Source organism: Corvus kubaryi, unplaced genomic scaffold, assembly GCF_017639235.1.
Source record: "Corvus kubaryi isolate FWS band 111438036 unplaced genomic scaffold, C.kubaryi_AGA036_p1.0 37396, whole genome shotgun sequence".
Taxonomy (NCBI): Eukaryota; Metazoa; Chordata; class Aves; order Passeriformes; family Corvidae; genus Corvus; species Corvus kubaryi.
Window position 1 is genome coordinate 21726697 of NW_024581135.1, and position 23012 is coordinate 21749708.

Here is a 23012-nt window from a genome sequence, read left to right on the forward strand (position 1 = left end):
AGAAAGAGAGAAAGAAAGAGAGAAAGAAAGAGAGAAAGAGAGAAAGAGAGAGAGAAAGAGAGAGAAAGAAAGAGAGAAAGAGAGAGAAAGAAAGAAAGAGAGAAAGAAAGAAAGAGAGAAAGAAAGAAAGAGAGAAAGAAAGAAAGAAAGAGAGAAAGAAAGAAAGAGAAAAGTCACATTAAAGCCTAAAATGAAGTTACCACTGAAGAATATGAAACTTTGAAAATTTCATGAGAATCATTCAAACCTACCCTACACAGCATTACAGAACACAGGTTAAATAAATCATACCTGTGTTACTTTTGATACAATGGTTAAAACCAAATGTAAAGACTACTGCAAGCCAATCTTACACTCAGTGTTCTGCAGTATAAATGAGCACAGTTCCAATTATGTCTCTACTGAGGGAAGCAACAGGCAGCATATAAATGCAAACAGCCTTCATTAGACACATTGTCATGAGTATATTAATCATGTCAAGAAGCATTGCTCAAGCTTCCTTCAGTGCAATTTAACATACCTTACTTTATTAGGATGCACTTAATTTCACTATGCTTTCTCCTCATTATCATTTATGATGACCAATTAAAATGTTTGTGTCTGTCTCTAAGCAAATTACTCCTGTAATTCAGGTAGCTGAAATCACCGCTCATCCCACACTTCTATCATCTCCTTCTCTCAGTGTAATACCTTTCTTTGCCCAGCCTCTCTTACCATTGTAAACAGAAAAAAAGCTTACTTAGATTGAATAGTTAATATATAAACGTAAGTCTTTTTACAGCACAGACATTAAGAAGTGGGTTGATTCTCCACCTCTCACACCCTTTGCCTTGAGTACCCCTGTTATACAGCCTTGGTTTTGTTCCCTTGGGGTCACAAGTGTAGCTCATATAGTCAGAAAAAAACCATAATGAAGCAAGGGAAGCCTCAGGCATTGTTCTCAGATTGGGATGAAAGTTGTGCGCAGCTTCACTTCATTTGGTCCATGCATGGAACAAATGCAAACATGCAGCAACTTTACCCTTTTGCTTCCTCCCAAGCCTGCATATTGGGGTTCTCTCATGAGCTTTTCAAATGATAACAGAATGTGCCATTCCACGCATGTTCCCAGCATCCATAAACAAGCCCAAACCATTTTTACTATTCTAAAAAGTATCAGGCGCGAGGGCGTAATTTTTTCTGAACCTTTGACAACACAACTGCGAGCCATTCATTTGACTACAGCTGTTATTTCTGGCTTCATGTATACTGAAATAAGATTAAAATAACTGGAAGTTAGGTGGAAATTCTGATTACACACAGTGCTTCTGCTGTGGAACTCAGGGCAAGCAGAAATGGCTGAGCAACATCTGGGATCACCAAGCTATGCTTATGAACTCATTTATCTGTGGATTACCTTGGGCTCCTGGAACTAATGATACAAGGCTTGTTCCTCAGAAGCTGCTGGAACTCAGCTGCAGAGCAATGGTATTTGCCTTATTTTCTAAAGAAACATACTTGTTCTCGTTTACATAACTACTTTGACATTACAGTAATGACTTTCAGAAAAACGCTGATAATTGCAAGGATGAAGAAATAAGTCTGAAGACAGTGCTGCCTTTTAGAACAATTATAATTTCATTAAAATAGGAACATAACTTAAAGATAGATTTTATTCTCTTTGATGATTTACTCATGCAAACTGCACATAAAAGAAAACAGTACAGTTTGTGAAACATGTCAAATGTAAAGACCCAAAATGCTAAGTACAGAAGTAGTGTGACAACATCTCAAAACGGAATCCATGGTAGTACGGCTAATACCTTTTCCTATTTGCTGAACACAGATTTTAATGGTTCTTTTGCCAGCCCCACTGTTAAATTCATGAACTGTTTACACATCTCCCATACACTTATGTAGACTTATTTTACAAGCGCAACAGTTTTGTTATAAAAAAACTCCACGTATATGATTTAAAAGCCTTTGTGTTTAGGAGAGCAAATTATAGTATAATCAATGAGGCCTCATTTAGTCCACCAAAACTACAATGAAAAGTGACTGTAGAGCTTTCTTGCAGAATTCACATTTTGTGCCTTAGCAATTCATTTCTTTCTCGCAAGAGGTCCATTGTATTTAACCATCCTGGAAACGTTCAATAACTGTTACAGATTTTTATCTTGAAATTGGGAAAGTAAGACTTTCAAACACATGAGGTTATCAACACAACTTTCTTAGTTTTAAAATACAAAATATTTAGAATCCCTAATATTTTCATGCTTAAAGCCCTGCAATGATACATATATGACTTAGATACTTCTTTGTCCAGTTTTCATTATAGTATGGTTGTATATATATTGCAGAAATTATATTTTCCTGTGGATCAATTACATTTTTAGATTTAAAACTGAACCAAATAGAAATTTGATGGCACTGACACTTAAAAAACTCATGATATAGTGTGGAGAAGGAAGAGCAAATGAACTACACAACCCATTATAAATGCATTAAATCTTTGTTATATACATAATGGAATCCTCCTTTACTGCCAGTTGCTACTATGCATCTGTTTTTCCTATTATACAAAGTTTTCCGACCTGAAAGCACACATCTACTTTTTTTAAAACAACTTAATCTATTGTAAAATATTGTACTGTATTTTGAACATGAGTACAGAATCAAAATAGATAATGGCACATTTAAAAAACTCAATATCCTACAGATGATTGGATAATGAGAAAAAGTGTACCTACAATCATCTCATCAGAAACAAACTACATCATGGAATGTTAGTTATCCAAGTTCGCACAGTAAATAACATTTTAAAACTGCAATCACCTATCGGCCAGCATCACATTGAAGGCATCTTTAAACATTCAAGCAAAAGACTGCTGGCATTAACTACTGAACCATTCTCACACACACACCACACACACCACATTATAATTACATTGTTTCCAAGATACGGTAGATACTGATTTTTTTTTTTTCCACAAGAAAGGTATCAAAATTTTTGCTACTAAAAGATGACAGTGCTTACACAAGAAATAAGTACAAGTTAGCTTGCAAGTACAAGACAATGACAAAAAAAAGTCGAGTTGTCTGAAGAAGGATTTTAGGCTTTTCTGGCATCCAAAACCATGAGTAAAACTCCTTAGTCTGCGACTCAAAAATCCACAAAATATCATCCTACTTTGGAATACTAAGTATTCCATACTTGATAACCCTGTATTTTACAATATGCTTACTGGTTTCAGCCTAGCAACAAGGGGTGGTTATAGATATCTATTCTGACTGGAGAATTAAAGCTCTCCTCCCACCAGAATCAAGTGTTAGTGTGGGGAAAAAACCCACCTGACATCAATTTAAAATTTAAAAAAAAATCAAATCTATTTAGTAATGATCCTCACCTAGGATTGGTATGTGCATAAGTACTGTATGTCATATACTGTACTGGCCCTATTAAACAAATTAAAAACCCCAACAGTTAAAAGCCAACCAAAATGCTATACATAAAAACCCAAATGTTCTTCTTCCAATGTTCTTCCTCTCATAATGTGCAAAACAACAAAAAGGCAAAAAGACTAAAAGCAAATTTACTGTTACTGTCTTTCTCTTGCCTAGTGCTTTATGACCTTGCTAACGTTACAAAGTCAATAGGGACTATGCAGAACTTTGGTATAAAAATGTCACATAATATTACTATCACAGTCTTGGGGATGACCTTCAGTAATTCACCCCAAAGTTTGTTAAAATAATACCAAATTAAAAATGAAATAAACCACATTGTACTGTACACACACTTTACCCATTAAGCACAAAAAATAACTAGTAAAACTAATACTTAAAAAAAAAAAGTCTTTTGCAAAGAGACTAGAACTGGTGTTCTGTGTCATCTCCACCTGCCAATCGTTAAAGCCAAATTTGAGTTGGATTTTTAAAAATGAATAATTTTAAGCTACAATTTCTCCTAGATGGAGACTGGTCTGTTGTTGGTTTCCCTTTAAAGTCACAGATGTGTATCTAAGGAACTGATGCAACCAAGTTTTTAATCAACTTCCTGACGGCTGGGCCTGGGAGGGAGGCGCCAGGACGATCTGGGACAGCACAGGCTCCGTGCTCTGGTCCGCCATCTGCGTGAGCACCGAGGTGGCCACCGCCTCCGCCTTGGACGTGGAGCTCACGCCGTTGGAAGTGCTGACAGAGCTGTGCTGGATTGCTTCGGTGTGCGGGCTGCTGGGCACCGAGATGTCTTCGGAGCTGTCATCTTTATCTGCAGCTGAACAAGAAAAATTCATTTATTCTGTCCCCAGGAACACACACTGCCTCATCCCAGTAACAGCAGTCATCCCCATAACAACTAAAATTCACGGTGTAATGCAGCACAAATTGTAAAACAAGCTTATTTCCGTTTTTTTAAAGAAAATACTACTTTGTGAGCAGAAAAACCGGACTGCAGTATGGACTGTTCAGGAAACCAGAACATTTTCATGTCTTCAAAGCCATGATTAAAATTTCCTGCCTAGTAAATCAGCCAGTGGGTACCATGCCTAATTCTAATGATGCATATTCACATCAGCTGCTGATTAATCAAACAAGAATAATTCTACATTCAGTAATGAATATTTGTGATCATGAGTAAGATATCTGAAAAAATATTACTGACACTGCTATATTTACTGGACAATACTTACATAAGTTTTCAGCCCCCATTCTTTTAACAGAATGAAGTCCCATAACTTTACAAATGCCTCTCAACAGAGTTTAAAATTGTTAAAACTGGTTTTAAAAGTATTTTCAGAGTATTTCACATGTTCTCCACAAAACCAAAGTTAATTAGCCAGAGTTACATCATTTTTTCCCATGACAGAGTAAGCAGGTAAAAAAAAAAATTATCACTGTGCAAAACTAGAGTTTCCAAAATGGTCACGACTTAAAATGTCCTTCTTGCACAGACACTCTAAGTCGTGCTAGAATAATTCTTTTTTCCAGAGTTGCAGAAGTTAGCTAAGGTATTATGCAAACAATGCCAAACTAAAAGCTGAATTCAAAACTAAAAAACCAAGAACAGAAAATTATCCTACTGTTTTTCACTCAAAAATAGAAATATGAATGCTGAATTTCATTATAACTTTTTTGTATCACTTTGTGCTACTTAATGTTTGCAAGTACTTTTCACAACAGTTTTATACACTGACCCAAATCAGTACCCAGCTGAAATATTGGAAGTCCCTTTTAAAGTACTACTGACTCTCATGATCCACACCAACACAGCCAGAAGCAGGCACAAGCTATTGCTTGGGACAAAGCAATGGAACAACGCTTGGTTTTCTCTAGTCTTGTCTTTGCAATCTCTTTCAGATTTGCCTGAGATTGGCCTACAAGTTCAGAAGTGTCTCAGGGGAAGAGAAACTATGGGAAAGGGTGACACTAACATGAGGAGACAAGCAATGCTGTGGTATCACATCCTCATTTCCACAGAAAGCCAGGCTAACAGCAGCAACTAAAAGGAACATTCAGTGTCAAAAAACAATAATGAAATAAAGTTTGTGTTTTACTGTGGTTTATATGACGTGCTAGCTATGGGTAAGAAAATTTACAAACTTAGCAAGTTGAGACCCCAAAATAAAGATCTTTGAGCAGCCCTATGCATACTAAGAACACACTCCCCTTTGAAGCTTGAGAACAACCGTTCAATTATTGACTGCTTCTAGAAAAGAATGGTAAGGTCAAAAAGGATGGGTATGCAAGGAAACTGCTTTCTTTCTTTTTAGAAATACTGCCTACAAGAGCAAGGTGGCAATCTCTCCTACAACTCTACTAAAAGAGCATGGACATAATAGCTTAAAAGTTAGAATGCTCTTATCCACAAGGCCAACTGTTTACAGATTTACACTTTTTGAAAAACAGATCTTTCAAACATTAAAGGAGAGAGATATTGATGACAGTGAGCTAGATCTGCTGACAATTACTGCATATCCAAAGGTTTCATGGTAACTGTATACAGCAAGTGCAAGGAAATTAAGATATTTCCAAAAGGCATTTGTAACCCTTAGAAGAGTTTGCCAATTGAAGAACAGAAAGAATATGAACAAGTATCAATTCAGTTAAAAGTATTCAACAGGGTGTCATCTTTACCATACCTCTATTGAGACCTACATGATCTCATGTAAAAACAAGTAAGAAGGAACATATGCAAACTTTGTTAAAAATAGAAGCTCTAGTGCCACTTCCTGAAAAATACTCCATTACTAATTATGAGTAGCATATTCTTTCCTCAGACAGAATGAAAAGGCAGCAAGTAGGACAACATGTATCAAATACCGTCTCTCTGCTGTAACACCTGCATCTTCAGAGCTGCTGTCATACTCCTATGAATCTCAATCTTCCTCTCAGCTTCTTTTGCTGATTCTCCATGTCTGTGTTGTCCGAAACCTCCTCATTCTCAATAAAAATGGTTAGTTTTAAATGCTAGAGAGGAAGTTAAATTAGATCACCATCTTTCAGCCAGAGAAGGAAGGTCTTCCACTGTTCTGTCTTCCTTAACATGTATTTCTTAAATCAAAAGAAATGCCTGCAATGGTATCACAGTGGTAAAGAACAGGAGAAAGGCCTGATTTTCTGACTTTGATGGGCTCAGGAAGATCCTATGAGCAATGTAAGAAACAGTTACAAGTACAGAGATGACCACCAATGTACAAGAGCAGTGTTCATATTGTAGAGCAGATAAACAAACATGCTGAGCTAAAGACAAAAATGTACATGATTGAGGTATTTTCAGATGCCAGGGGCTAGAGAGGGGGAGTTTACAGCAGGCAGGTGATTATATAAGACACAGACCTAACACTAATTTATGGTAATAAACTGGACTGGAAGCGTAAATTCTTGCGATAACATACAAACCGATACTTAGAAATGAGCTGACACCCTAAAGAATAGCTATTTGGATTTTCTTCAATGTCCTTCCTTATGTAGCCCCAACTTTATAGGAACAGTGGTCAAAAACTGAATAAAAAACTCCATTTGAAGAATTAAAGCCAAACAAGAAAATCTATGCAATGATTATAGAAGGTATTTAGAAGTCACCTTATTACAGAGGTGACTTGTTTTCCTAAGCCTGAAGACTGGGAATGAAGAACAAAGGCTTTCAGAAGAACACAAAAAAGTCACACTTAAATTCTGAATTCTGACAGATTTTTTTTTCTTTTTTTCTTAGTTGACCAGAGAATTGCCAAGCACAGGACTGTGATTTCAAGAGTGCAACTGATTCGTAACAGAATCATACAGTAGATAACAATGTAAAAAAAAAAAAAAAGCTAAAGCATTTTAGCTTTTTAATGGCTCCCCCAGCTTTGCCTCAAATCAAGGAAAATGCACAGTCCAAATTAGAAATTAATTCACAGAAATAATGTTTGCTGTATATTAGAAGGCTGAAAATTTACAGAGCTACATCACATGAACTTTCCAAGGCTACATACTTTCTAGACAGGCTGTGTCATGAGGAGCAAGCCTTTGGACATTGAACACAATGTGGGCTATAGGAAAGATTTAAAGAGCAGCAAAACAAGCACAGACTTTTGAGGATATACTAAAAAGTACCTTTTTAGAGTAGTCAAATATTGCTGCTATTTGCTTCTTACCAACAGTATTGGTAAGCATTGCTTACCAATAGCTTTCAGTAAGATAAGCAAACAAAGAGGGAGGGATTTCAGTCTTCTGAAGAAAAAAACCCACCTACACCAAAAAGGGAGTGAGTACACAAGCACTGATGTGATCCTGAACTCCTTTCACTGCCCTGATAATCACTAACAAGGAAGAAGCCTCATGGTAATTCTCATCAGCCCATTCAGGGACTATAGAGGGACCTAAGCCTAGAAATGCTTTTTTCCAGGGAGTTGGCCTTTGTGAATATCCTCTGCAGTCACTGAAGAACCACTGCCTGTCCAGAACAGGCTGCAGGAACATAGTGGTTTGAGAGGTTCAAATCATTCAAGGTTTGAAACTGGTCAGTCACCTTCTATCTTCTTTTTTAAAACTAGCTAAGAAAGAACACAAACCTCCCATTTAACGCCACCTACACCACAGCCTCTATTTATCTTCTTTTATATTCAAATATGAACAAACGCTCTTGAATATTATGATGTCCTTGTCAAAAATATGAAAAAAATACCTTAAAAGCCCTTTACCCTTTTTTTTTTTTTTTAAAAAAAACCCCTCTGAATACCACAACATATTTTCTTCTCACAAGTTTTCACCTTTGTCCTACTATAAAAGTCCAGAAAAATCCTGACAAAATACAGGGAGTATTGTAGAAGACTTTTAGAAATTATCTAGTATGGAAGATAACACAAAAAATAAATGAACAGCATCTAGATTTCTTGTATACAGAGCACTTTCCCCACCATAGCTGAAGATGCAGTCAGAACCAATAGCATCCTTCTTTGGAAAATAAAAAAGTGTAAGCTGGCTGAAAACTAAAACTGCAAGAGAAATTCATCTACACTGACTCAAAGTACAATAACCATTTTTCTGGTTTCTCTGTCCTGATGACACCATCTTTTGAAGCAGGCATAAGACTTTAAAATAAGGAAAATATGATCCCAAAAACAATTTTAGAAGAAAGGGCTACCTGTGCTGTCATGCTTTTCACTTGGCTTGAGAAAAATGCCTCTGGGAAATACAGAAGATCTTAAAAGATATGTAAAAGTAAAGGCCAAAAATACCCTGAAAAGTGATAGATTATTTATTCCTATTTAAGTGTATAATACATGAAAAACCATCAAATTGTGGACTTGGCTGTTAAAATCTGGTCTACTCAGTGCACAATATTCAGCACTGCAGGAGCTCTTAAAACTAGAGTCTTCGATTTCTTCCACAGAGACAAGACTGTTAAACCACTCACTACATTTTGGAAGCAATTCAACTTTGATTATTTGATGAATATAATATGCTTTATTAAATATACTTTATAGGAACACCATTTTCATGAACACATTGACTGAAACCTTTTTTCCTCTCATAAATTGTACTGTGGGTATGTCACTTAGCCAACATGCTTTCCCAACAATATTCATGCAGAGATAATGTGACAAAATCCTTTCAGAGGGATGGCATTACAACTATCATTCATGTGAAGCTTTTACTTTCAACAGACTTTTCAAGAAACTGCGCTTTGCTTCCAATCTCCTTGCATAATATTTTTTTTTTCTAAAATGTAGGCTTTTGCCACTGATTAGTATTTTAGGTCTGATTCATTTTGTATTCTTTACTGAATCAGAAGCATTATAGTCCTTTTCTGAGGGCTGAAAACAAGCACTACTAGACAGGCCATTCACTCATTCTTCAACAAAGAAATCCTTGGCATGTAATCACTTAGACTTATGATGAAATATTTTTCATCCCAATTCAGGAACATGAATCCTCAGAACAGCAAAATTCAAGAAACCTAGGGTTTGTTTTTTGTGTGTGTGTTGGGTTTTTTTTTTTGTTAAAAACCTTGCATGCATAATGCTATCCCCTCGTAGCTTCTGTATGAAATTATGTTGTTCTGTCAGATGGGAGCCATAATGGCCTCATCCCTGCAGCAATCATTGTTAATATAAATCCCAAACGTATTTCTATACTGTTCCAATTTACTCCAAGATGCTATTTTCTGTCTTGTCAAAATGACTGGAGATCAAAGGACCAAGATTTATAAGCTCAAAACTGACAAAATCAGTATTCTAAATATATATGGCAATACAGAGTTGCTAAATCTCCTGAATCTTTTAAATTAAAAAATATTGCCCATTCTGATGAAATTGCTTACAATGACTACAAGTAAAGATGGTGGCTATTAAGTTTTATCGCAAGCACCTGAGGATCTGTTTGCATGCAGTACAAAATGTTCCTTTATCCTCCTGAATTACTGACACTGGCAAATTAAAATGAAGTGGCTACATATGGCAGAAACAATCTTCACATTTACAAATATCTTGAAATATCACTAAATCATAAAAACGAAAGCTGTGGGTTATATATTATGAATGTTGCCTAATGCATTCCCAGCTCAGTTATTTGTAACAAATTTGTGTACAATGGACAAAATTGGCCATTTATTCTACAGCAGCAGCAGCTGGTTCTGGCACTGTGTATCACAGCCAAAAAGGAAGCTACAAGTCAGGAAAGCATAATTAACCTTTAAAATGCTGGAAAGATGAAAAATCAAATGAACAACTTAAAATAAAAACATGGATTAGAAAATACTGGTATTGACAGTGTCAGTATTCCCCTCAATACTAGAACTGTTTTTAAAAACACCCTCTCTACAGAAAAGCAGTCACTTAATGTGGGTATCAAAACGATCTAGAAGACATTGTACAGTAGGAGCCATGAACCTGCATCTGATTATTTTAATGGCTCAACTGATCCTGGATGTTATGGTAAATGAGGACAGCTGTTATAGTACCTCTACTGAAATCTCATTACAATGAAAGAAAAACACCCACAAGGACCTTTCACTGTATTAGGCTACGATAAAGTATAAAAAATGGTTTATCATGTGCTCTTAATACTTTAATTATATTTTCCAAAGCAGGTGTAGTAACTGATAGTTCTTAAATGCTAATTATCATATACATTCATTAAACCAACATAAACCTTTCAATGTTATGCAACAATTCAATTTTGACCTAAAAATACATTTTTAAATATCACATATTAATTCTTGTCTTCTAATAACTTCAAGATCAAAAAAAAAAAGGATCTTTCATGTAATATATGTAATATTAGAACTGCACTTCTCAATTTTAATGCTCATTCACTTCACTTTGGCAGTATTTCATTGATGCAGCCTCAGGCTATAGGTAATGAAACATTACTCACTATGATAGCCAGATTTCTTCTGCATGGCAGTTACAGGGCAATCTTTATGAGCCAGAAGAAGCTGTTTCAGCTGTGCCACTTCATTTCTCAGCAGGGTGACTTCATTCTAAAGGAGAAGAAAGTTATGTACTTTACCAGGCTCAAACTACACACGTTTTAAAGGTAAGCATTAAGTTTTATAGGATTTTCATTTGTTCATTTAGGGGTAGCTGAAATACAAGAAGTTTCCATTTGGTATATATTGCAAAAATGTACATGTTTCTTTTATCTTAGAAAATGTAAATATTAGCAGAAACATGGCTAGCTTTGTTACATTAACTGGGAAATGCTTTGAGTTTTTTTTAAAATACAACATATGTTTTTCAGTTTGCAGATGCAGAGTCTACATATAGTCTCATTCACATGATCCAGCTACTGTGAGACTCTTCTGGAAGGTTTTGTGATGAATTCTAATCAGAGTAAACCTACATTTAGCTATACACATTTTAACAGATGTCACAGCCAACATTAGAAAAGGGGAAATACAAAAGAAAATCCAAAAAGCCAATGCAGAATAATTTTTCAGTGACTATTTATACTTGGACTTCAAAAAAGAAAATCTCATGCGCTGGAAAACAATTTAGCAAATATTGGTTGATCTCCAGACTGATTTTTATTTTGGCAGCCATACATAAACATGTTCTATGAAGGAATCATTGATAATAATGACAAAATCCGGAGATGTCAGCTTGTGTCACTAAAGCAGAGTGCAATCTAAGAGACAGCACCTGCACAATCCAGCGACTGGGTTCATTTCCAGACTGTGCCTTTCCACTATTGGGTGACCTTGAACAAGGTCATTTTACTGCTTTGTGCTTCACCTTCTCCATTTGTAAACTGGAGGACAGCAATACTTACCTCCCCGGGAAAGCAGTTTGGTGTCTATAGACGAGAAGTGGTATGTAACCACGTTACACGGGATAATCCAAATTAAGAATGGCATGGCACTTTGATAGACCCACTTTTACTTTATAGAGTGGAATAATATTTATTAATCAAATGATCTGCAATGCTTTGTGATCCCTATATCTGGACACAATATGTGTTTTTCATGGGTTATTTTATTTTGAATATAAATCTTTCCTATTAATACCTGAAGTTACTTCAAGTGTAAGAACCTTTGCATATTTGTGTAATATACCACACGTGTGACATAATTATTTAGTAAATGCTTATGTTCATACATTTAGGAGCAAGTTAAAGAAGAAAACCAATAGAAGAAAATTGGATTGCATTTGAAATTATCTGAAAAAATAAACTACAAGAAAGTCAACCTATTTACTTGCAAGCAAGAAATAAAGCAATGCTGCCAGAGATGAGATGAATTACAAGTTAAAGGATTCCAAAAGACAACAATTCTTTCAAAACAGAACTTATTATGTTTAATTACACAAAGTAACTAAAATATCAGACTGTTCAAAGAAAAGCTCCTCTTCTGTGTTCTCTCTCTCCATTTAGAAGACAACCAATTTCAAGCCTTTATACAAGCAAAATCCTCTTAAGGTCTCCTTTTCTATTCAGTCCTTTTATTGTGTAAAATACCCTTTAGAAACTTTTTATTAAAACCAAAGGCTGGAAGATGCCAAAAATCTGACTTCACAGACATTTATAATGGAAGAAAAACGTGATCGCAAACAAAAAGGTTTGTAACAAAAGAAACCCAACCAAAAGCCCCACAAATTCTCTACCAGGTGGCATTACATGTCCTGAAACCTTAGGCTGTTAAGAGAGCACAGGACTACTGCCTCCAGCTCTGTCTGCCCTTAGTTCACCATGTTATTTACTGAGGAGCCACAAATCTTGATGCCAAGCAGGCAGCTGCACAGCATTGACAAAGTCTGGGTAGAAAAAACCACACTGATGTAGTTTTGAGACACTTGATAATCTACAGAAGCAACAATGTAATGAAATATGAAATATAGTTCTGTTAGTTCAAAGGAACTCTGGCAATCAGGAAAAGGTTTGCAGAAATTTTCTACCTTGTCTCCCACATTTTAAGGAAGAGTTTTATACACAAACAGCACATGTAAGTATGAAATTGCTGTTCATCTGTGGAAGTAAAATTATATGTTTCTGAAGAACTTTTATAACACAGTTTATAGATCAGTGTCAGCTGTATTAAAAATATTAAGACTGCTGCTAGCATAAATACAAAAAGGAAATACATTATCCTAAATAGAAGCAAACTTGGAAAACATGGATCAGCATTCCTATAAAAAGAGGTTGAGGTAATCTCTAGAACAATGCTAGCTGTATATTCCATAACAGGAACACTTGTGCCAACAGTACTATATGCAATGCACACATCACTTGTGACACTAGAACAGAGTTCTGTTTGCTAGACACATGCGTGGGGAATGCCACAGAACGACAACCTATGGTTGCCAGTTACATATTACCAGTAAGAACCACTTCTGACTGGTAAAGGGGACTGCTAGAACCAATTCTTACACATACTGCAGTTAATTATCTTGTATGTGACAACAGCAAGTCTTTCCATCTCATTCAAAACATGTGAATGTGTGGTGCTCATTGAATATGTGGTTAACATGGTGAAAACATGGCTACCAAGAAATACATGACACAAACACTTTTAACAGCTGGCATGAAGAAAGATTATTTCAAGTTTTCACACTGGAAAGGTTCTCCTCATTAGTGAGATAGAGGCAAGCGCAGGTATCAACATTTCTTCAAAGCAGCATGTAACATAACTCATATGCTGTGGAGAAGAATTTGTATGTTCCCACATTTTGAAATGTGCTAGCATTAGAAAGCAGGTTTCTGGAGAAAAGCATATTGACTTGTACCTGCACTCCATCTTCCAAAAGATGCTTTCCTTTCTGTATTCTTATGCAGGGAGGACACGGTATATGACACATTCTTCTGTATCTGCCTATTTCTCCCTGCACCCAAAATGCAGATGTAACAGTGGGACCATGGGACCACATTAGCCCTTACTCAGCATGGTGTGGGACAACATTTGTGATACATTTACTAGAAGTATCATCAGAGGCAGATAAATGTGACTTCTGGGGATAGGGGATTGTCTGTGGCTGAGTTAAACAGCATTTTTCCCGTTTCTTTTTGGACAACTTCCTTTATGGGAAAGAATCTTTACTTATGGGCATACTTTCATAATTTAGCCTTCCTAAACAGTTCTGCAGCATCAGTACAAACTATCACTTGATTGCTGCTCACTGAAAACCCACTGTGACCTCACAAGGAAGACAGGCCATTCTTCTAAAGCTTCGCCCTCTAAGATTAATAAAGCAACAGGGACCAAATACAGAACCTATAATGCACTTTGGCATCTGATCCTGCAACATGGCTCGGTGGCCACTACAGACATTGTCAATACCTTCTTAATACATTATACAGCACCCCATACCCTGCAGGATTGTGCAAGGCACAGAGGCCACACAAGGTGGTGAATAAAATTTAAGATCAATAAACAGGTCAACACATTAATAGAAAACACAGTCCACAAAAATCGAAACAGTAAATAAACTTCAAAATGTTGGAAGCATGAAAACAACGTACACAGCAGAGCCTATAAAAGACAGCCTACCTAACCTACCTAACCTGTTACTAGTGATGTAATAGACGGAAATTTTCCCTTACGCAAATATTTGAAAAATACTGCTTAAAAATGAAGTTGCTTTCAAACATTTAAAAGAAGAACTTCATAGGAGTTAACGTACAGAACAATATATATACATCAACCAAGCCTTTTCAAAATCCATACATAGCGTTAGTGAGCTTCCAGTCTTAAAAACTGACATCAGAATCTCTGACACAGACATTACGAGAAAGCCAGTAACAAAGTGTTGAAAGGAGTCAGAATTGTTACATGAAGCAATGCAATGCAGTTGTTTTGGTATGAACAAGCTTTTGGAAATGTGACATCTTGGTAAATTCAGCTGAGCAGGCCTCTTAGATATTAAATAAAATATGAACTACTAACCCAAACAGTCTATAAAACTGCACTACGGCAAAACTCCAAACTTATTCAGTTTTCTATTAAATACAAAGTCAGTAATCACGGGTCATTACTGCCCACTCCGCTGATCAGCTGTGTTAGCCTGTCAAGCTGTTATTACGGAAATATAGGATTGATTAATGTTTTCACATAAAGTACAGTTTAATTATTTCTCTGACATCCAATTTCCTTTAAAATTATTCTGTTCTTTACAGTTAACAGTTTTATTTTTGGTATACTGTAAGAAAATCTTTCTTAAATTCACTATTACTGAATTAACTCTTAGAAACCTTTTGGTTATGGTATTTATGTGATTTTTTTAATTATAAAACTTGTTATATATGTGTGAAAGGCAGTTCACATGATACCAAACACTACTTTCACAAAAAACCTGAATTATGGCTGATTTTTTTCATTCTCCTTCACTCCTTTCTTTGATTATTTAAGCTACAGTGCTACATAAAATTATGTAATTAATGGACTTAATTGAGGACTATGCATTAAAGGAATATGTCTAAAGGCTGTGAACAGGTATGAGAAGAATACATATTTCCAAGAAATTTAACTAATGCTGGTGCACAGTGTTATGATTCTTGCAACACAGGAGAAACCATTTCACGTTGTGTACTTAGGTAGGAATTTTTTTACATTTCAGGGTCTGGGATGCTGAGTGTTTTTAAAGACACGAACACGAAGACAACTGATACACCGTAATTTTGATTATATGATAAAACATAACCTCAACATGCCCTACTTTCCTGTTGGTCAAACTGTGATGTTTTCTATACCAAACAGCACGAGAGGTGAGTTTTCATAGGAAGATGATGACTCTGTGAATTTGACTCAGTGAACAGCTCTGATGAAGAAAAACAAGTGACACTTTAACATATCAAAATACGTTTCACTGCATTTTCTAAATGAATGCTTCCTTTAGGAATTACATAATTTTTCCTTTCAGCAACTTCCAAAACTAAGCTTTTAGACTATTTTGAAAACAATAATTTGTGCCAATTCTTACATGCTGCTGAAAAACATTAGGAAAGTGTGCTTTAACATTTAATAGTAGTTTAAACAAAAGGGTCACAGACTGCCCTATGGGGAAAAAGTGCATTCACACGAGAACTTTCTGAGACTGACAACCTCAGATGAGGTGGAAAAGTGATCTGCAACATACACTGGCCCTACCCTCTTACAGCACACTTTGTTCCTATAGGATTTAGGCGGTGGTGGTGAAAATTTGCCCCGCCACTGCTGTACCCATTTTGTGGACAAAAGAGGCCTTCAGTATCCACTGATGTCAACCTGACACCTTTTACGAGCACTTCATTCACTTTAAAGAAAAAAAAGTGAAGTTAAAAAGAACCAAAGGAAATAAACCCAACACTTACTCAAATAACTCAGGCTGTGATACAAATTAAGAGCAAGATGTGTTCAAGGTAAGACTATTTCTTTGCTCGTAAGTGTTGCTTCCAACACATCTTGTCATCTCAGTTTAGTATCCTAATCTGAAAGTTATCTCAAATGGAAAAAAGGATAAAAAAGTTATGATCCTAAAGTTTACATATCTTGAAATATGAGTATGCTCTTATCCTCTAGTTTTACTGCTATATGCAGCTAGTTCTGAATTTTCAAGCCTGAGCTGAGCTACCAGCTATAAAACCATTTATATTTCAGATTTCATGCAAAGTTTTAAGTTCCACTGATCAAGGATCACTGTGTAAGAACAAAAAGACTTACTAATTTTTCCTTGAAATAAAAAGTATACCTGTAACTGGCCATTTAGTGAGCTCAGGTCCTCAGCTTTTTTCTCCAATGACTGCACCCAGACTTTCCGTTTCTGTCGGCACCTGGAAGCAGCAGCCCGGTTTCTCTCCAGGAACTTTCTTCTTTTCTCATCAGGGTCTTCATTGGCAGCTCTTCTTCGCCGACCACCTGTATTTGGAGTTTGTGGCGTAGGCTGAGCTGGTGATGCCTGAAAACAGTCATGACTTAACTCACAGCACTGGCATAAAAAGTCATCACATCTTGAGAAAAGCGTTCAGGGCATTTCTAAATACATTTTGGTTATATACTTTTTTTTTTGAAAGCTGTGCTCATTTAACTCTACTGTGATGTTTTAAAAACTTTTACCCGTACTTACACTCATGATCATCTTACATTAACATATTACACCCAAAATAGCTTTCAAGCTACATTTAGCAGGAAATGAATTTTCTATTTCTGACTCTTCCCACACACCTAGTCACAACTAAAGGATGGCACGATTGCTTATGCCCACTACACAGAAGCTGTTTGACAAATGCTGGCAGTGCTGAGACTCCCTGATCCCTGGATCTCCAGATAGCAATTTCCTACTTGTTGATATGTTCCCCACCACTGAGTAACAATTTCCCTCAATCCACCCACATTATACGACAGTATCAAAATACTTCAATACTTTAACTTACACATTATACTCATTTCAAAGTTGTATACAGACCCTAGACAAAGATTTAATGAAATATGCTAACAATATAACAGATCTTAAAATCCTTTAGAGATAAGATAGAATGTAACTGTCCACATGACATATTCACACATGCACCTCAACATTCCATCTAGCACAGCAAGAAACATTTTAAACTAAAAACCCCAAACACGTACCAGTTGGAATAAATTCTAGATAGCTAATAATAATAAACCCATGGGAACTCAAATCAGTGTCTTAAGAATAAAACACTTGCTATTTTTGATTAATACTAATTGTAAAATAACTCTAGAATAATCAAACAGCAATTTTCATCTTGAAAATTCTGCTATGTAGTATTATGAAAATATTCCTTAAAAAACCAGTATTCAAGGCAGTGTGGGGGAACAGCAACCTTAAGGAGGAGGTCTATTTATGATGGGTCACATTTTCCCCTCTTCTGTTCCAAACTATTTGTTTTGATACATTATTTGATTTCACTGGGCAGTGTAAGAATCTGAGGCTTTCATTACAGATGCAGGTCCTTCCAGTTCTGGGCCAGGTGTGTAGCTTTTATAAAATTAATATTCTGCTATGAATTCTGAAAATAACTCTTCGAGATTTTTAAAAGTGTTTTGAAAACACATTTCCAAGAGGTTTTGAGAAATAGAACAGCTGCAATCCTCCAGGATTCACCAGGAAGTGTCTTTCCTCCAGCAGTACTCCCACTTCCAGTCTGACTCAGAGGTTTTGCCTTTTACTCCCCTGTTCTGATCTATCGTCCCAAAAGGACAACACACCACACCTAAAACCAGAGCCCCCCTTCCAGAACCTGAGATGATGAAGTACACTTAAGGACACAGCTGAAACTTTTCCTGTGGCAGCCCAGGAAAGATCCTTCAAGCAAATTAACATAAGCATGATACCTGATGCAACGAAAAAATTTCTACGCATATTTACGATATAAAATATAATAAACATACAAGAGATGCAACAGAGGCACAAAATAAAAGCACTTATTTTTTCAAATATATATACTGAGCAGCTGTAAAAATCTCAGCTACCACAGAATCTCCTATCAATGAACTCCAGAAATCAGGACTTAGTCCTAAATTTGAGCAGATAGATACTACCTGTTTTGAAATCATCATCTTGGATAATAGATTTTAGAAACATTTAAGAACATGGGAGACCTGGAAACATTTTACATGCTACAGAACTATTGACTAAAAGAGGAGTCTGTTAACATCTATTTTACAAACCAAGAGTATAGAAAAAAGATATCAATTTGCAAAATAAAAGGAGGGGGTAGGAGGCACATGTCCACTCTTGTCATACCGGTGTTTCAGTTGTTGAAGTTGCAGGCTGTTGTAGTGACTGTGGTCGTGGTTCCTCTGACTGAGTCCTAACCAACCCACTTGGATGTCCCTTGGCAGTATCTCCATTTGTTACCTGAGGGTGCTGCTGGGTCAAGGCTGCTTTCAATCTCTGAAAGCAGAAAATAAAGAAGAAAAAGAAAATAAATAATCTCTCATGCTAACTTGAATGCTTAATCATTTATATTAGCAGTTACTTCCATTCTGGAAACAGGAACTCCAACTCTTAGTTGTTTCTTTTTACAGGCTTTCAGCAGTGACCTAGGCATATACCTACAAATAGGTGCTAAGTTTCTGCAAACATGACAATAGCAACGAGGCTTACATAAGATCCCAGAAAGGGAAGGAAGGCAAACTGAATGGAGACATAAACAGAAAGCCTCATCTGTGGTGAACTGTGCCCACAAACAGGTGAGTGGATGGCCATAAACAGTTGCTGAAACTGGTAGTACACAAGGGTACCAGAAGAGTAACGAAAACACATGAAGGAAAATAGGTAACAACCAGAACATAAGCACCTTTCCATTTAAAAAATTCTGGTATTCTCTATCTCTATCCCTATCCATTTTTAAATACCTTGTTATGCCTCCACTAATTCATGGTCTTTACAATACTCACCTCTGCAATCCTTCCTACGGGTAATTAGATAAAAGCCAAGATCTTTGCTGAAACATTTTAATAATGTACAAAATACTAAGAAGCTTCAGGTTTTATGTAAAGATTATTTATGTAGAAATATACAAGGTAACTACTACAGCATGCTACTTTGCAGTAAAAAACTGCTAAAAGGTTTGATGTTCTTTTATTGCACATAGCCACTACGAAGAACAGTAATGTGGAAGTTCAGCTGTATATAATACACCCAAGAGTTACTGACAACCTGATGGACGATTTTCAAACATTTTGTTGACTGCCTCTTGAAAAATACTTCATTCAACTTTTGGCGAAACCTATTAAAACTGTAATATAATACATTCTATTTAAAACAATTTCTTAATCTTAAGCGATAAAGTGTCCAATTTCACTAAATACGACTGCCTGTAATTCCAGATTCTTTCTTAAAATTTCATGAATACTGTATAATTTATCATGAATTTTTCAGTTTTACTGAAGAATGTACCTTATGGTGTCAGAAAATGTTTTTCTACTGAGCGCTGGATTTTTAAAGAATCCAATACAAGTTTAAGAAAAGATTAATGAATTAAACATGACAGTTTGTAGAAATTCTGGTAACTTGTTTCATCATATTTTGGAATATGAACAAAGTGTCACCCACATACTAATATTAATAGAATGTCTTAAGAATGCTAGAGAGAGGCAGCATTTGGCCAGCTCAAAATAAACAGAAAACTTTGCACCTATTTACGTAGATATTCTGTATAGACTGTAGTATCCAATGTCTCTCAACAATTAAGTCATTGGAATATACTAACAGCTCTCTCTTACCCTCCATGATGACAGGCTTTCCTGGATCCTATGCTACAATTAAAACAACAGATTGCAGATTACCTCTGTCAGAACTGCCAAAAATCTTCAGGTCTGAAATATGGCAACTTAAGTCAACTACATGGACTTCATAGCATGTAACCACCACCAGTAGGTATCCTAACTGAGGACTACAAAGACAACCAAGAAACTCCAACATTCCTCTACTGGCTCGCTATTAAGGAATCTTTAGCCAGTGACTTCTGTAGAAAGTCTGTTCTGTAGTGATTGCTCTGGATTGAATTAACAGCACATTACACCAGATAGGAACCATGGAAGTGCACACGAAAACTGGGAGCTAATCAAGTCCTGTTCCTCACCTCATTTATTGTACCAACTTCATAAGTTTCCCAGAATGAAGGAGATACTTCAGAAAAGTACACAAATCAAACTTACTGATCTGTTTCCCCAGTGCTCAACTTTAACAATAAAAAATTTAGGATAGCTGCAATCATTTGGGCAGGATGACAAAAATTGTCAAGATATGTCCATAATTTTTAGTATATGTACAGCACTCTGGAAGTCCTTAGGTAGTTAACACTTTAATTAAACTCAAGAATTGACTTGTACCTTCCTAATCCTCCTTGCAGGAACAAGCTAACAAAAAAAATTTCAGTCCCTGTCTCCAGCAGGCTTAAGTGTTCTCTAACTGTCTAATTACAATTACTAAAACCAAACTCTATGATCTACCTGCCAACAACTGCAAAGTTCATGACTGCTCTCTCTCTTCAACTAATCCTGTCTCTAAATTGTAAAACTTTCTACACAGCCACCAGGACTACCAGGGAAACACATCACCTCCAAGTCAGTTTTAAAAAAGTATTTTGTAAAGAAAGTAGCAAGTATTTAACACCAGTATGACAATATCCTTTCCATATGTTATTAACATAAGATTTTTCACTATTTATTTTCATTTATGACTTGAATTACTGTACAAGTATTTCTTTTATCAAAACTTGCTGTTAGGCAGGATGTGACAAATTTTCATCAGTGCTAATCAAGAGAGTAGTGACAGCACAAATCAGTTAAAGGATACGCTCTCTTTTATTTCAAGTTGTCATACTATGAGAGTTTTAAAAGTTACCATCTAAAAATTATGTCTATTGGGTTTGCATGGCAAGGTTTTGCACAGGGGTGGGGTGGCAGGGGTGGCTCCTGCGAGCAGCTGCCAGAAGCTCCCTCCTTGTCTGACAGAGCCAATGGCAGCTGGCTCTAGGACAGACCTCCAAAGAGAGTTTGAGGGAGCTGGGTCTGTTCAGCCTTGAGAAGAGATGACTGAGACGGGACGTCAGCAGTGTCTAGGAGTATCTGAAGGTGGTATTTGAAGTTAAGACACTGGAGCCAGGCTCTGCTCAGTGGCACCAAGCAATGCGACAAGAGGCAATGGGCAGAAACTGATGCATAGGAAGTTCCACCTGAACATGAGGGAGAATGTCTTTACTGTGCAGTGACCAAGCACTGGAACAGATTGCCCAAGGGAGGGAGTCAGGCTTCCCTCTCTGGAGATAGGCGAGAACTCTCTGGATGCAATCCTATGTCATGTGCTCCAGGATGGACCTGCTGGAACAGGGGGGTTGGACCAGATAACCACTGTGGTCCTTTCCAACTTGACCCATTCTGTAACTGTGAAGAGTGAGAGGAGTCCTCCCAGCAGAGGAAGGAGTGGCAGAGATGTCTGAGGAACTGACCACAGCCACCATTCCCCCTCCTCCTGTGCTGCTGAGAGGCAGGAGACAGAGAAGAGTTAAGCCCAGGAAGGAAGTGGGGAAAGGTGTTTTTAAGTTTTGGGTGTATTATCCCACTCAGATGTGATTGGTAATAAAAGAAACTGATTTCCCCAAGACAAGTCTGTTTTGCCCATGATGGTAATTGATGAGTTTGCACTGGGACGTGCAAACAAAGTTGGACTTAACTCTACTTACTGTAATGCTAATATTTAAACATTATATCCTGTAAATTCATAAGTAAACAAACTCCTTTTGAGAATTACATTGTTAAATACAATGTACTATGAAAACAGGAATAGAAAATACTTAGATTTCATTTCATATTACAAAATTTTAAAGTTGAAATTAAAGTAGTTAGGATTAAATTATCCACAAATGCAGACATATTGTGAAAATCTGAGGAATATTTACAGATTTTCACAAGGAGACTTCCAGCTCCTGTGTTTAACAGGCTTCATATTTTAAAAGGTAATGCTGGAGTAAAATACTATATGCATGTTGTGCTTCTTGTGAGTAGGGAGATAGTTACTCCAAATTCAATGAGAATCTCATCTTTAACAATCAAGTATACAGAAACAGAATAAATGTATACCAGCATTTTTATCTTGGGAAACCTGATGACAACAGAGGTTGTTTGATATTATTTGCTTATAGGCAAACTAAAACTGTTATTTTCAGATGGGTTAATAGCTTTTAAGATCTTGATTAGCAAGGTTTTATCATTCATGTATATCCTTGAAAACAAATCCTCATCACATCTGTCAAAATTTGGTAGGACTAGATCATTCTATCAAGAGCTCAAAGAAACAAGATAATATACTCCAGAAACAATTTGTGAAAAACTCAGATCCATATTTCATATCTGCCACAAAAGCTCATCAGAGTAATAACCCTCCTTCTCCTGGGTGTTATCCTACCATCTGCTCCTCTATTACTTATCTTTATTTTGCAACTAATTAACAGCATAATCTTCTAAATTCAGCAAGTTAATTATCATTATTGTGGTCTTTGCAGCATCATCAGTCCTTATGAAGTCTTGTCTCTCCACCCCCAGAGAATGTATGAAAATGAAGTAGGTTGTGAGAGGGTCTGTTTCTTTAGAGTAGGCTCATTAGGTGTTT

The 23012-nt window shown here is 36.4% G+C and overlaps 1 protein-coding gene and 1 long non-coding RNA gene across 11 annotated transcripts in view; one reads left to right on the plus strand and one right to left on the minus strand.

Annotated features, from left to right (window-relative positions):
• Nucleotides 1-1594: 1594 nt before the first annotated feature.
• ATF2 (activating transcription factor 2) overlaps nt 1595-23012 on the minus strand; it is a 50713-nt gene continuing 29295 nt past the window's right edge. For 8 of the 9 annotated variants that reach the window (XM_042041531.1, XM_042041525.1, XM_042041529.1 and 5 more), the window contains 4 exons: nt 18642-18791; nt 16623-16829; nt 10840-10945; nt 1595-4255 (listed from right to left, as the gene is read on the minus strand). In XM_042041531.1, the coding sequence (XP_041897465.1) occupies nt 4029-4255; nt 10840-10945; nt 16623-16829; nt 18642-18791 (690 nt within the window). In that variant the 3' untranslated portion in view covers nt 1595-4028. Of the gene's footprint in view, nt 4256-10831; nt 10946-16622; nt 16830-18641; nt 18792-23012 lie in introns of those variants that run through there. The other variant, XM_042041532.1, reaches the window with a different exon arrangement.
• LOC121670799 lies at nt 11161-22132 on the plus strand. 2 transcript variants are annotated; one of them, XR_006018271.1, is made up of 3 exons: nt 11161-15660; nt 18926-19090; nt 20141-22132. It is a non-coding gene; the product is annotated as an uncharacterized LOC121670799 (long non-coding RNA). The 2 variants fall into 2 exon arrangements; XR_006018272.1 differs by lacking the exon at nt 20141-22132 and adding an exon at nt 19495-20017.